Source organism: Rhinoderma darwinii (genome assembly GCF_050947455.1).
Source record: "Rhinoderma darwinii isolate aRhiDar2 chromosome 4 unlocalized genomic scaffold, aRhiDar2.hap1 SUPER_4_unloc_7, whole genome shotgun sequence".
Taxonomy (NCBI): Eukaryota; Metazoa; Chordata; class Amphibia; order Anura; family Rhinodermatidae; genus Rhinoderma; species Rhinoderma darwinii.
The window spans coordinates 240170-254700 of NW_027461762.1; the positions used below are offsets into that span (position 1 = coordinate 240170).

General features: G+C 44.9%; 1 protein-coding gene across 2 annotated transcripts; it reads right to left on the reverse strand.

The window, feature by feature from the left end:
• Nucleotides 1–3997: 3997 nt before the first annotated feature.
• LOC142684106 (histone H3-like centromeric protein A) lies at nucleotides 3998–13928 on the reverse strand. 2 transcript variants are annotated; one of them, XM_075847498.1, is made up of 5 exons: nucleotides 13635–13928; nucleotides 6877–6975; nucleotides 5048–5184; nucleotides 4902–4979; nucleotides 3998–4595 (listed from the first exon to the last, which is right to left on the reverse strand). In XM_075847498.1, the coding sequence occupies exons 2-5, from the start codon at nucleotides 6959–6961 to the stop codon at nucleotides 4464–4466; spliced, it is 432 nt and encodes a 143-aa protein (XP_075703613.1). In that variant the 5' UTR covers nucleotides 6962–6975; nucleotides 13635–13928; the 3' UTR covers nucleotides 3998–4463. The 2 variants fall into 2 exon arrangements, with proteins under 2 accessions (XP_075703613.1, XP_075703614.1); XM_075847499.1 differs by having other exon boundaries at nucleotides 6877–6978.
• Nucleotides 13929–14531: the final 603 nt, after the last annotated feature.

The window sequence follows — 14531 nt, forward strand, 5'->3', positions numbered from 1 at the left end:
CTCTTTGATGCGGATAAGGTTATATGCCCCCCGTAGATCGAACTTAGAAAACCATTGGGCTCCCTGAACCTGATTAAAAAGATCCGGAATCAAAGGAAGTGGGTACTGGTTCCTTACGGTGACCTTATTCAGGTTACGATAATCAATGCACGGCCTAAGACCACCATCCTTCTTCCCCACGAAGAAGAAGCCAGCACCTACAGGAGAAGTCGAGGGGCGAATGAAACCCTTGGCCAGGCATTCTTGGATATACACCCTCATAGCTTCACGTTCAGGACATGAAAGATTAAATATCCTACCCTTAGGAAGCTTGGCACCAGGCACCAAATCGATAGCGCAATCGTAATCTCTATGGGGGGGCAACACCTCGGAGGCCTCCTTAGAAAACACATCGGCGAAGTCCTGAACAAACTCAGGAAGCGTGTTTACCTCCTCCCGGGGAGAAATAGAGTTAACAGAAAGACATGACATAAGACATTCATTACCCCATTTGGTGAGATCCCCAGTATTCCAATCAAACGTGGGATTATGCAACTTCAACCAGGGAAGGCCTAAAACCAGATCAGACGATAATCCCTGCATCACCAGTACAGAGCACTGCTCCAAATGCATGGAGCCAACCAGGAGTTCAAAAACAGGAGTATGCTGAGTAAAATAACCATTAGCAAGGGGAGTTGAGTCGATTCCTACTACAGGGATAGGATAAGGTAAATCAATACAAGGCATCTTTAGAGACATAGCAAATTCCACAGACATGATATTAGCAGATGAGCCAGAATCCACGAAAGCACTGCCCGTGGCAGACCGGCCAGCAAACGAGACCTGAAAGGGAAGCAAAATTTTATTGCGTTTCACATTAACGGGAAATACCTGTGCGCCCAAGTGACCTCCCCGATGATCACTTAGGCGCGGAAGTTTTCCGGCTTCTTATTCTTGCGCCTGGGACAGGTGTTCAGTAGATGCTTGTCGTCCCCACAGTAGAAGCAGAGACCATTCATTCTGCGAAACTCCCTACGTTGTCGAGGGGACATGGAGGCCCCGAGTTGCATAGGTACCTCCGAGTCCTCCGTGGAGGGGCGAGGAGACGGGACCTCGGGGGGATCGCAGAAAAGTCAGAGGGGAGCACACTGAAGCGTTCTAGCTGACGTTCCCTGAGACGTCGGTCAAGTCGTACTGCTAGGGCCATAACCTGGTCAAGGGAGTCAGACGAGGGGTAGCTAACCAGCAGATCCTTCAGGGCGTCAGATAATCCTAACCTAAACTAAAGCTAAAGCAGTCCTGTCAGTCTCGTCGTAAATGAGTCCGAGGGCAGAGAAAAAACGATCAACAGAGGAAAGTTCAGGGGCGTCAGGAGCCAAGGAGAAGGCCCACTCTTGGGGCCCTTCCTGGAGTCGGGATATGATGATACCCACCCGCTGGTTCTCGGAACCTGAGGAGTGGGGCTTTAGGCGGAAATACAGTCTGCAACTCTCCCGGAAGGAGAGAAACGTCTTACGGTCCCCTGAAAACCGGTCAGGTAACTTGAGGTCGGGTTCTAGAGGTGAGGTGAGGGGTACTACTAAAGCAGCGTCACCCTGATTGACCCTTTGGGCCAGGGCCTGGACCTGTAGGGAGAGGCCCTGCATCTGCTGGATCAGGGTCTCAAGGGGGTCCATGATAGCGTCAGCGTAGGAGAAATGGTAGACTAGGTAAGGGCTTGTAATTATGTAATGGCAGGAAGGAGGTGAAGGGAAAGTGAGCCCTAATCTACCCACCGCCCTGTCCCTGCCTACTTGCAACGACCCGCCCTAGGCGACGAGGTACAACTGGGCGGCGGTCCCTACGCTGTCTAAGTGCACAGGAAAACAAACAGGGAACACGCAAGGGAAGGGGCAGTAGCCACGGAACGCCACGAGGAAACGGAGCGGCGAACCAACAGTCAGGACCAGGACGAAGTGAGTACACCCGAGCGGGCACGGAGACAGAAGCAAGCCAGGGGCAAAGCAAAGCAGGTCAAGCAGAACTGCAGCAAGGCAGAAGCACGGCAGAAGCAGGCTGGAGCAAGCAGCAGTGGGGCCAGGAATCCAAAAGAATTACAAGCACTGAGGGAGAGAACAGGGCAGGTAATAAAGGACAGGGGGCGGAGCTAACTCCGACAGACCAGGCCGCGATAGGCTCTCCCACTCCTGAGTCTGCCACCCTGGTTGGTGGGAGATGGTGTCAGTCGAACAGGTCTGGCCTCAGGTGTGGATTGATTAATCCCAGGAGTATACCTAGATGAAGTACCTGGCAGATCCCTAACACAGGCGTTACAATTGACTCATTACTTGTCAAGACTACCTACACCGGCTTCCTATGACCGAGCTCTATCTTCCTTTGAAACTTTGTGTTCTCAAACGGGGCATGTGAGACGGGCCCTGTCCAGTCTTTACTGCGTGCTGCTCACTCCTGCTGAGGATTTCATCCCACCATATATTACGAAATGGGAAAGAGATCTTCAGATTACTCTAACACAAGAGCAAAGGGAAAAGATCATGCTCCTCACACATAAGGCGTCTATTAGTAACGCCTATCAGGAAACCAGTTTTAAAATACTATCCCGTTGGTACAGAGTCCCACATGTGCTACATAAAATGTTCCCGGATGTTTCTCCTTTATGTTGGAGATGCGGCAGAGAAGAGGGAACGCTTTTACGTATATTCTGGAGCTGTGAGAACCTTCGCACCTATTGGTCAGAGGTTCAAGATATCATTCTGGAGATCACAGGAATCTCGCTGGGAGATGATCCGGCATGGATTTTGCTGCACCACCACGATATACCTGTGGGGCGCTACAGGAAGATGTTAGTGAGACATTTGTTGAACGCAGCTAAGGCTTGTATTCCGGGGGGGGTTGGAGATCCTCTGAGCCTCCTGTGACTAGACAATGGCTGGAGCGCATTCACGAAATTCGGAGAATGGAGGAGTTGCTCCATTCCGCACCCGAACGAGCAACGCAGTTTCAGAAAACCTGGTTCTATTGGTTTGACATCTGCAAGTCGGACAGATACAAGAGGGCCATGGGTGAACTGATTAGTGGAGAACCAGGGAGCTCTTGAGTTCTCTCTGGTCTGTGATGTGCTGTGGGGGGGGGGGGGGGGGGGGAGAGAGTGAGGGGAGAACATCTCCCCTTCTCCCTCTTAAGATTTTCCCTATACCCCCCCCCTTCCTTTTGTCCTTCTACCCTTCGTTTACTTCCCTATTTGAATCAATCGTTACTAAGAATTGACTGAGATGTGGGTGATGGAGGGGCGGATGAGGGTGTAATGCTGGTATTCCTGTCTTGCTATACTAATGCTTGTAGTGTATTGATGGTACTATGTTGGGAGGACTTTGATTGCATATTTACTTATTGTTGTTGAAATATAGGTTGAAATGATCGGCCCTCATGGGCTTTTTCTGTACCCATGTCACCCCCTTTTCTTTTTCTGTATCCCCATTTCTTTTCTTGAAAATAAAAAATTTGAAATATAAAAAACAAAAAAAACAAAGGAGGAAACCCAGCGTCTGGTGATGTCCATGGGTTCCAGACTTCAGGCCATCATTGCCTGCAAAGGATTCTCTACAAAGTATTAAAAAAAACATTTATGGTAATGTTAATTTGTCCAATCACTTTTGATCACCTGAAATGAGGAGGTTGTGTAGAAAAATGGTGGCAATTCCTAAACTTTTCACAGGAGATTTTTGTTTAACCCCTTGAAATAAACCTGAAAGTTTAAACTTCAATTGCATCTCAGTTGTTTCATTTCAAATCCAATGTGGTGGCAGCAAAACCCAAATCATGAAGATTGTGTCACTGCCCAAATAATTCTGGAACCAACCCACACACCCACCCACACAGCAAACACTCTGAACAAGCATAGCTGCAGTGTAAAGAATGGGGGTGGGACAGAGCAAGAGTATTGAACTACAGCGAAGCTGGAGTCATTGATCATATCCAAGCCCTTATGAAGATTAGTCTAAAATGATGAAGATCAAAGTTATAATATACATTTTTTTTTTATTTGAAAAAATTAACAAATCTTCACAGAATAAAAACAGGAAGCGGATCATAAACTCAGCAGAACAATTAGAAGGTCGGCCAAATCAGGTTTCATTAGCGGTTGTGTCCAGCGTCTTTGTTAGCGGTTTTGTCCAGCAGTGCCGCCTTGTGGTCATTTTCTGTGCTACATCCTGGACCCCTATAACCCATTACATAGCTGGACAGAAAAACGACTGCACTATCACCCTGCAAACTGCAGCGGCAGCCATATTGGTTGTAACAAAGAAAAAAACTCCACTGTAACCAGTGTCAGGAGGGGGCGCTAAAGCCGGTTTACTCTTCCAAACTGGATCTTTTATGCAATGGTAAAACTTGTATTTCCCAATAGATTTTCTCCATTAATATAAAACTATTTACACGTGATCATTCTTCATCAAATCTTGAGAGATAAAACGGCAGCGTTATCACAGTTCATACGGGATGCCTCGGATTCTCCGTGCGAGCTGCATGTCCTTCACAAAGAGAGTGCCCCTATTGGCCTGGTGACTGAAGAGGTAAGAATCTTCAAAGAGACTCACGAGGAAGTCCTCAGCTGACTGTGGATACAGAAGAGCATTAGTCCCTCTTAAAGTGACAGCACTCCCGGTATAATTTACTACACAGCTCGAAGGACTGATCAGATTTCACTTTTATGAGCTGTTAGCTAGAGTGATGGTGGGGGGGGGGGGCTCCTGGCCTCTGGAACTCCCACAATGCATCACAACCCCTATGCAAATGTCCCGCTAGGGCATATGGATGTGTTAGAGGGGGCGGGGGGCTGAGTAGTGAATCACTGCAAAGAGCAGCTCCCTCTCTGGTTGACCCATGCGTTACATGGACAGTGCATTGTATGAGATACTGACCTCTTGTAGCGCCATAAGTGCGGTGCTTTGCCAGTAGTAAAACACGCCGCGGGAATACTTCAGGCAGATCTCTCTCACCTGCAAGAATAAAAGGGGAATATCACTGACAATAAAGAGGAGCAGCCGCAGAGGACACATCCACTCACCAGGCGGAAAAACAGGGTTTTCTGAATGAGCAGATTGGTTGATTTTTGGTACTTTCTTATTTCCATCAGCGCACGGGCTCCTGGGCGGTAGCGTCTTCTTCGTTGCGTGCTCGGTCTGTGACTTGTTTCCCCTCTACCTGTAAGAAAGAAATCCATAATCACAGCTGAAAATGAATCTCCCGCTACATGGAAATTCACTGTCTGGCCGGGTTCACACGTAGGGTAAACACGGCGGATTTTCTGCAACCGATTTCATTGCGGAAACTCCACAGCGTAATACAGAAGCAGAAGAGTGGAGGAGATTCAAACAAATCTCATCCAGACGCAGCGGAAAAAAACCCGCCAAACTTACCCAGATCTCTCTGCTCCTGCGTTCAACCCGGCCTCCAGGGAAGATGTCTCATCCCATATGACTGCTGCAGAACATCAGAGGGACACGTCACCATGGCTACGGGTAAGTATGTTTTTTTTTCTACCTTCTATGGACATTCCAGCTGAAAAACTGCAGTTTTTCAGCCAGAATTATCTCCGGTGCCCAGGGCCAATACGCTGTGTACTTTTACGCCGCGTATCTGCCCTGTGTGAACATGGCCTATTACCTTAATGTCCCCCAAGGAACATCAGGTAAACAGATTTAAAACATAACATGCTACCTGCAGCCACCACTAGAGGGAGCTCATTGTATATGGTTGTACATTGAACTTGGTAACAAAACAGTATGCAGTGAGCTCCCTCTAGTGGTGGCTGCAGGGAGACAAAATTATACCATGTAACTGTCTACGCAGGAGATTTAGAGCTCCGTTTCAGAAAACTGTGCTCCAACTGCTGTAAAACGACATTAAGAAATTAATCAGCACAGAATGTTGGACCAAAAAAGGATATAAATGTGGACGTTCAAATTTTAAATACTTTTCTATGACTGATAATTTGGGGTCCATCAAGTCCTATTGATACCTGATTAAAGGGGTTGTACCACGAAAATAATTTTTCACCTATCCACAAGATAGGTGATAAATGCCGGATCGCTGCGGGTTGTTAACAAGAGTGCGGGTCCCAGAGGGTGGTCACTCAAGTCATTCTCTATGGCAGTGGTCCCCAACCTATTTTGCACCGAGGACCGGTTTGATGCAAGAACATTTTTGCGGGGACTGGCGGGGTGGGTGGAGGGGTTAGAGTCAGTTCACACATTACGTAAATATGGCATATACCTGTATTATAATGCGGAAAAATCGGCAGCATAATACAGTAGCAGCAAAGTGGATGAGATAAAACACGTCTCATCCACACGCTGCATAAACGGAGTAGAAAAAAGGCTCAGAAATTGACGTCACAACATCGCGCCTGCCTGCGCGGAGCCGCTCACGGCAGAGTGCATAATTGGGCAAGGAGCAGTCAAACTTGACTATTTCCGGCGATGCCATAGGGAATGAATAGAGCGGTCGGACTGCAGGTTGGAAATTCTTAGATCCCTCATTTCATAATATATCTTCATGGGTGTGAGCTGTGTTCTCAGATTCCCTTCCCAGAGCCATATAGTAACGTGCTTCCTGCAACCACCACTAGGGGGAGACGATTGTGCACATGCATACAGCTCCTGTTGTGCCTATATAAATCAGTCCTCAGTTTGCTCCCCCTAGTGGCGGCCTTGTGCTACAGAAATTTCTGTATGTAACAGATTTTTACCTGCATAGAAACGAACCCTCTAAGATATAAAGCTGAGAAACGGATTACAATCTAGTATTACACGACCCGAGGTTATCTGGAATTCATTTTTAAAATAAAATATATAATGAGAGTGATAAGATGATCAAGGTGCAACTTTCTCTTACTTGGCGGAGATTGAGGAGGAGCTGCAGGTTTCTTCTGCGGCTGCGCCGACTTCCTGCGGGACGAGCTTTTCTGGGGTGGTTTCATGATGATGTAAAACGCTGCTGAGAGTCATACAATCAGTTAAGCAGATAAGAGACGGTGACAATTCAGCAGAATCACAGGTGACGTAGGATAAACTGAGCGGTTTTATACTGACTGATGCCACCAATGCAAGTGACAAGAAAGTGATGACATTGACGGTGAAGATATGAGATTGCCGGATGTCAGTAATTAACGCACGCTGCATCAATGAATACAATAGATCCTCGTGGCATCAATTACCAGAACAGCGACATCAATGATCTATTTAATAATGCGGCAACAGAAGAGCTACCCGCAGCAGATCCCGCAAGCAATGGGCAGAAGTTTGCAGACGTAATGGAGCCGTCTTTTCAGGCGTGATTCGAGGCGTAAAACGCCTGAAAATAGGTCGTGTGCACAGAACCTTACAGAGAATCCGTAATCCAGACAAAGGTGGGAAATTTAAAACTGGAGCAAAGGAAAAGTGGAGCAGTCGTCATGGAAATGAAAGGCCGCAGCTGGAGGACGATGAGCTGCAACAATGCAGTACAAATATACAGAAATAAAACATCTAATAATCCATATGATCTCTAGACACGCAGCAGCGAAAATGTATAAAATCAACACACACGATAGACGAGGAGAAGAAAGATTCAGTCGAGTGCGCAACTTTTCTTAGGACTCTCTGCTTTGTGCCGTTTCTCTGTTATTCCTCCTGGAAATGTAAGAATTGACAGCTGTGTGTTACCAGTTGGGGGTGTGTCCCTACAAACTGACAACGTCCAATCAGTGCTGACAGAGAGACTGTAGGGACACGACCTTTGATGAGGAGAATGGCAACACCAAGTTATCTATTAACTCCTTAATGACCGGGCATGTTTGTACCTTAATGACCAAGCCAGATTTGTCAAATCTGGTATGTCTGACTTTATCAGAGAATAACTCTGTGAAAGTTTTGAATATCCAAGTAATTCTGACATTGTTTTTTCTTCACATGTTGTACTTTATTTTAGTGGTAAAAGTAGACTGATACGATTTGCGGAAATTAATTAAAAAATAGAGAAATTGAAGAAATTTTGTAAAAATTATCATTTTTCCCTATTTTTAACTGCAATATGTGACATATGTACATACATACTGTACAATTTTTTTAATTAAATATATATTTCCATCTCTTTACTCTATTTTGGCAGCACTTTTGAAAAAAATTTTTTTTTTTTGAGCAATTTGGAGGACTTACAAATTTAGTAATCATTTTATACATTTTGAAGTACATTTTGTTTTCCTGCACCAAGCCAGGTTTTCAGAGGCTCATAGGTGTCAGAATGGTGGAAACCCCCACAAGTGATCCCATTTTGAAAAATACACCCCTTAAGGTATTTATTAAGGGGTGTTGTAAGTATTTTGACCCCACAGTTTTTTTGTAAGAATTCATGCAAAGCAGGCGTAAAAAAATATAATTTCACTTTTTTCATAAAAGTATCACTTTGAAGACCGATTTCTGTGTAAAACGACCATGAGAATGAAGAAACACACCCCAAAATCTATCACCCTGTTTCTCCTGTTTTCAAAAATGCCCCCATTGTGACCCTAATGCATTGCTTGGACACACGACAGGGCCCGAAAGGGAGGGAGCACCCGGAGGCTTTCAGGACTCATATTTTGCTTGAAAATGTTTTAGGCCCCACTGTACATTTGGAGAGGTTTTGAGCTACCAGAGCGATAGAATCTCCCCATAAATGACCCCATTTAGAAAACTAGACCCCTTAAGGTATTTATCTAGGGGTGTAGTGCGTACTTTGACCCCACAGTTTTTTGCTAAATTTAATGCATAGCAGGTGAAAAAAAAAACAAAAAACACTTTTTTCATAAAAGTATCACTTTGAAGACCGATTTCTGTGTAAAACGACCATGAGAATGAAGAAACACACCCCAAAATATATCACCCTGTTTCTCCTGTTTTCAAAAATGCCCCCATTGTGACCCTAATGCATTGTTTGGACACACGACAGGGCCCGAAAGGGAGGGAGCACCCGGAGGCTTTCAGGACTCATATTTTGCTTGAAAATGTTTTAGGCCCCACTGTACATTTGGAGAGGCTTTGAGCTGCCAGAACGATAGAAACTCCCCATAAACGACCCCATTTAGAAAACTAGACCCCATAAGGTATTTATTTAGGGGTATAGTAAGTATTTTGACCCCACAGTTTTTTGCTAAATTTAATGCATATCAGGTGAAAAAAATATATAATTTCACTTTTTTCATAAAAGTATTTGTTTGAAGACCGATTTCTTTGTAAAGCGAACATGAAAATTAAGAAACACACCCCAAAATCTATCACCCTCTTTCTCCTGTTTTCAAAAATACCCACATTGTGGCCCTAATGCGTTGTTTGGACACACGGCAGGGCCCCAAAGGAAGGGAGCACCCGGAGGCTTTCAGGACTCATATTTTGCTTGAAAATGTTTTAGGCCCCACTGTACATTTGGAGAAGCTTTGAGCTGCCAGAACGATAGAAACTGCCCATAAACGACCCCATTTCGAAAACTAGACCCCATAAGGTATTTATCTAGGGGTATAGTAAGTATTTTGACCACACAGGTTTTTCGCTAAATATATTGGAATTAGTCTGTAAAAATTACAATTTACTTTTTTTCTGAAACAACATAGAAATTTTTATTTACAAGGAATAACGAAGAAAATGCACCCCAACATTTGTAAAGCAATGTCTCCCGATTACGACAATACCCCATATGTGGTAATAAACTGCTGTTTGGACCCACAGCAGGGCTCAGAAGGGAAGGAGCGCCATTTGGATTTATGATTTTGCTGGAATGGTTTTCGGTGCCATGTCGCATTTGCAATGCACTGGAGGGACCAAAACAGTGGAAACCCCCCAAAAGTGACCCCATTTTGGAAAAACCTTCAAGGAATTTTTCTAGGGGTATAGTGAGCATTTAGACCCCATGGGTCTTTTGCAGAGTTTATTAGAATTAGGGCGCGAAAATTAATATCAACATTTTTTCCACTAAAATGTTGCATTTTCTCATTTTCACAAGGAATAAAGGAGGAAAAAAACAACCATTTTTTATAAAGCAATTTCTCCCGAGTACGGAAATACCCCACATGTTGTCATACGTTTTTTCATTAGAAATGAATTAACCCTTTCAGGACTGATCCAGTTTTTGCTTTCTGATTTTAGATTTTCCCTCCCCGCTTTCCAAGAGCCATAACTTTTTTATTTTTCCATCAATAGAGCGGTGTGAGGGCTTATTTGTTGCGGGACAATCTGTAGTTTTCATTGGTACCATTTTGGGGTACGTGCGTTTTTTTTTTTATCACTTTTTGTTAATTTTTTTTGCAATCCTGAGCAAAAAACAGGAATTCTGACACCGTTTTTTAGGTTTTCTTTTTGCGGCGCTCACCGTACGCTATAAATGACATTGTTACTTTATTCTGCGGGTCGGTACGATTACGGCGATACCATATGTATATAGGTTTGGTCCTTTTTTTTAGCGTTTGCACAATAAAATGACTTATTTATAAACAAAAAAAATTTCTGTGTCACCATATTCTGAGAGCCGTAATTTTTTTATTTTTTAGTCAAAAAAGCTGTGTAAGGGCTTGTTTTTTGCGGGACGGATAGAAGTTTTTATTGGTACTATTTTCGGGTACATGCGACTTTTTGATCACTTTTTATTCTTTATTTAGGGAGCGGTTGTGACCAAAAAAATTGTGATTCTGTCGTCGTTTTTTATTGATTTTTTTTGGGGTGTTCATCGTGCGGGGAAAATAACATTACAGTTTTATAGTTGGGGTCGTTACGAACGCGGTGATACAAAATATGTGTACTTTTTTAACGTGTTCATTTTTTTTCTATAATAAAAGACTTATTATAGGAAAAAAAGCATTTTGTGTTTATAGAACTTATAACTTTTATTTTTACACTTTTTTTAAAACATTTTTATTACTTTTTTTTACTTTTTTTACTTGTCCCACTAGGGGACACTTAGTCTTGCAGCTTTGATCGCTGCTAGAGTACATTACACTACACACGTAGTGTAATGTACTCCAACTGTCATTGTGACGTGACTGTCACACTGACAGGAAGCAGAGGAGGAACGGCCGGAGGCTGTTCCTCCGAGGCTTCCGTACATGGCAACCCGGAGGTCATTATCTGACCTCCGATTGCCGTGACAAGCATCGGTAGCCCCCACGATCACTTCGTGGGGGCTGCCGATGTGCTTCAAACCACTTAAATGCGGCGACGGCAATCCGTCGCCGCACTTAAGGGGTTAACTGCCGAAAGCAGCGGCGATGGTCCGCTGTCCGGCGAGACTGATGTCTCAGCTGTCTAGGACAGCTGTCAGCGCGCGTCTGTCACTCTGTGTTTACACAGAGTGACAGTTTGAAATGCGGACGAAAATGCACGTCCTGGTGCGGGAACTAGCAGCCGACCAGGACGTGCATTTTCGTCCTTGGTCGTGAAAGGGTTAATACATACATTTCAGGAGAAATGTCGGCTCCTCTTTAATAATATTGTCTGTATCCTGTATAATTCATGAGGACGCACGTGCTGCCCGGCGTGATGTCAGCGTCACCGTATCTATCAATGATTATACACTGAACTCTAGAAAACTGCCAGATACACCAGGACGACTGTATACATCAGAGTTTCCCAACCTTTTCAGGCTCGAGGCACCCCAGGGAAAAAAAATAATTCTCAGGGCACCCCTACCAAAAATTGTTTACAAAACGACAAAAAATGGTGAAAAACAAGCAGTACACTCTTAGGTTATGTTCACACAACGTTTTTTTGTAAGGCAGAAACTAAAAGTCTGCCTCGAAATTCATTTACGAATTTTGAGGCAGATTTTGAATTGACAGCGCTGTTTGACTTTTTTTTATTTATTTTTTTCCCACATTTTTTTTAAGCCGTTGAAGCGAATGCAAAAACCGCAGACAAAAAAGCACCAAACGAGCGCCGCAGGTTTTTTCTGCCTCCTATTAATTTCAATGGGAGGTCAGAGGCGGAAACCACTTGAAGACCGTCAGCCCCCCACTCACAGTAATAACCGTCAGCCCCCCACTCCCAGTAATGACCGTCAGCCCCCCACTCCCAGTAATGACCGTCAGCCCCCCACTCCCAGTAATGACCGTCAGCCCCCCACTCACAGTAATGACCGTCAGCCCCCCACTCACAGTAATGACCGTCAGCCCCCCACTCCCAGTAATGACCGTCAGCCCCCCACTCCCAGTAATGACCGTCAGCCCCCCACTCACAGTAATGACCGTCAGCCCCCCACTCACAGTAATGACCGTCAGCCCCCCACTCACATTATAATGACCCCTCAGTAAAGCCACCATCAGCCTCCGTCCCCCCAGTAAAATGACCATCAGCCCCCTCCAGTAAAGCCACCATCAGCCTCAGTCCCCCCGCCCCCCGATAAAATAACCATCTGCCCCTCTAGTAAAGGGACCATCACAGACAGAAAGTGTGCTTACCCCTGGGGAAGGAATAAATAAGGAGGTATAAGAACAACAACTCCCAGCATGTCCAGGATGTTATGTGATATCAGAGAAAGTTTACAGGAGGAGGTATAAGAGGAGAGGACTACAACTCCCAGCATGTCCAGACTTAGTATGGGATATCAGAGGACATTACAGGGAGGAGGTATAAGAGAAGAGGACTACAACTCCCAGCATGTCCAGACTGTTATTATGGGATATCAGAGGACATTACAGGGAGGAGGTATAAGAGGAGAGAACTACAACTCCTAGCATGTCCAGGCTGTTATTATGGGATATCAGAGAGGACATTACAGGGAGGAGGTAGAAGAGGAGAGGACTACAACTCCCAGCATGTCCAGACTGTTATTATGGGATATCAGAGGACATTACAGGGAGGAGGTATAAGAGGAGAGGACTACAACTCCCAGCATGTCCATGCTGTTATTATGGGATATCAGAGGACATTACAGGGAGGAGGTATAAGAGGAGAGGACTACAACTCCCAGCATGTCCAGGACGTTATTATGGGATATCAGAGGACATTACAGGGAGAAGGTAGAAGAGGAGAGAACTACAACTCCTAGCATGTCCAGCACGTTATTATGGGATATCAGAGGACATTACAGGGAGGAGGTATAAGAGGAGAGAACTACAACTCCCAGCATGTCCAGACTGTTATTATGGGATATCAGAGGACATTACAGGGAGGAGGTATAAGAGGAGAGGACTACAACTCCCAGCATGTCCAGGACGTTATTATGGGATATCAGAGCACATTACAGAGAGGAGGTATAAGAGGAGAGAACTACAACTCCCAGCATGTCCAGACTGTTATTATGGGATATCAGAGGACATTACAGGGAGAAGGTAGAAGAGAGGACTACAACTCCCAGCATGTCCAGGACGTTATTATGGGATATCAGAGGACATTACAGGGAGGAGGTAGAAGAGGAGAGGACTACAACTCCCAGCATGTCCAGGACGTTATTATGGGATATCAGAGGACATTACAGGGAGGAGGTAGAAGAGGAGAGGACTACAACTCCCAGCATGTCCAGGCTGTTATTATGGGATATCAGAGGACATTACAGGGAGGAGGTATAAGAGGAGAGAACTACAACTACCCACATTCCCCTGGCTCCATTTCTCACACAACTGCTAAGAAAGTAAAGAAAACCGCACTTACCCTGCCCAGTGTTAATGGCTCCTCTCCCTCCGTCAGGCTTCTAGTGGGAAGCTGTGGGCGGTGCTTGTAACAGACGTCCGCGCGTCACGTCTGCTACAACGTGGCTGGCGGAGCTTGTACCAAAAAAAAAAAAAAAAATGTAAAAAAAAAATTCGATTTTTTTTTTTTTTTTTTTGCCGTGGATGAGCCGCGGCACCCCTGAACAGCTCTCGGCACCCCGGTTGGGAACCACTGGTATAGATTATATAATAGCCCCACAATATAAAAGCCAAGAAAAACCAAAAGGCTCCCGCACTGCGTTCTTCCAGGTTATGTATCGCCCCCTTGTGGCTAATAGAAGAAGTACACCAAATGTTCAAACCATCGCTAAAGCCAACAAAACTATATCCTGATGTTTGATCTCCCACAATCTATAATAATTATAATACACGATCACCGCGCGGTCTCAATGACGTCATCAAGACCTCGGGCTGTAAAGAAAAGCCTGTTTATACCCCTGGGTTCCAGGATGGGTCTATTTTAGGCTCGATGGGTTTCTATCAAGTTCTATAGAAAATGCTTAGAAACGTTGTGATATTAAAAAAAAAACTTTTATTGACATTAAGACCCCTTTACCAATGCCGATAATCATACGAGCGCTTGTTTTCGATCACAAGCAGCGACGATCAGACGATAAACTGCACTCATTGGTCAGCTGATCACATCTTTTATGCGTCCCAAAAAATCCTCGTTGTCCACAGCGTACAAATGGGATGTGCTGCCGACAATACGTAAACTGTACGAGCACGGACCATCGTATTAACCATCGCTCATCCCCGTACAGCGTGCGTCGGCTCGTGTAAATGAGCACCGAGTCACTGGATACATCGTTGATCGTGCAAGTTCCATCTAGTGAAA

Excerpts from the sequence above, each read along its gene's own strand:
- LOC142684106 (XM_075847498.1), bottom strand. The coding sequence starts at position 6,961 with ATGAAACCACCCCAGAAAAGCTCGTCCCGCAGGAAGTCGGCGCAGCCG. Across the intron at positions 5,185-6,876 it reads TCCTCCTCAATCTCCGCCAA|GTAGAGGGGAAACAAGTCAC; the intron begins GTAAGAGAAAGT and ends TCTTTCTTACAG. Across the intron at positions 4,980-5,047 it reads AAACCCTGTTTTTCCGCCTG|GTGAGAGAGATCTGCCTGAA; the intron begins GTGAGTGGATGT and ends TTATTCTTGCAG.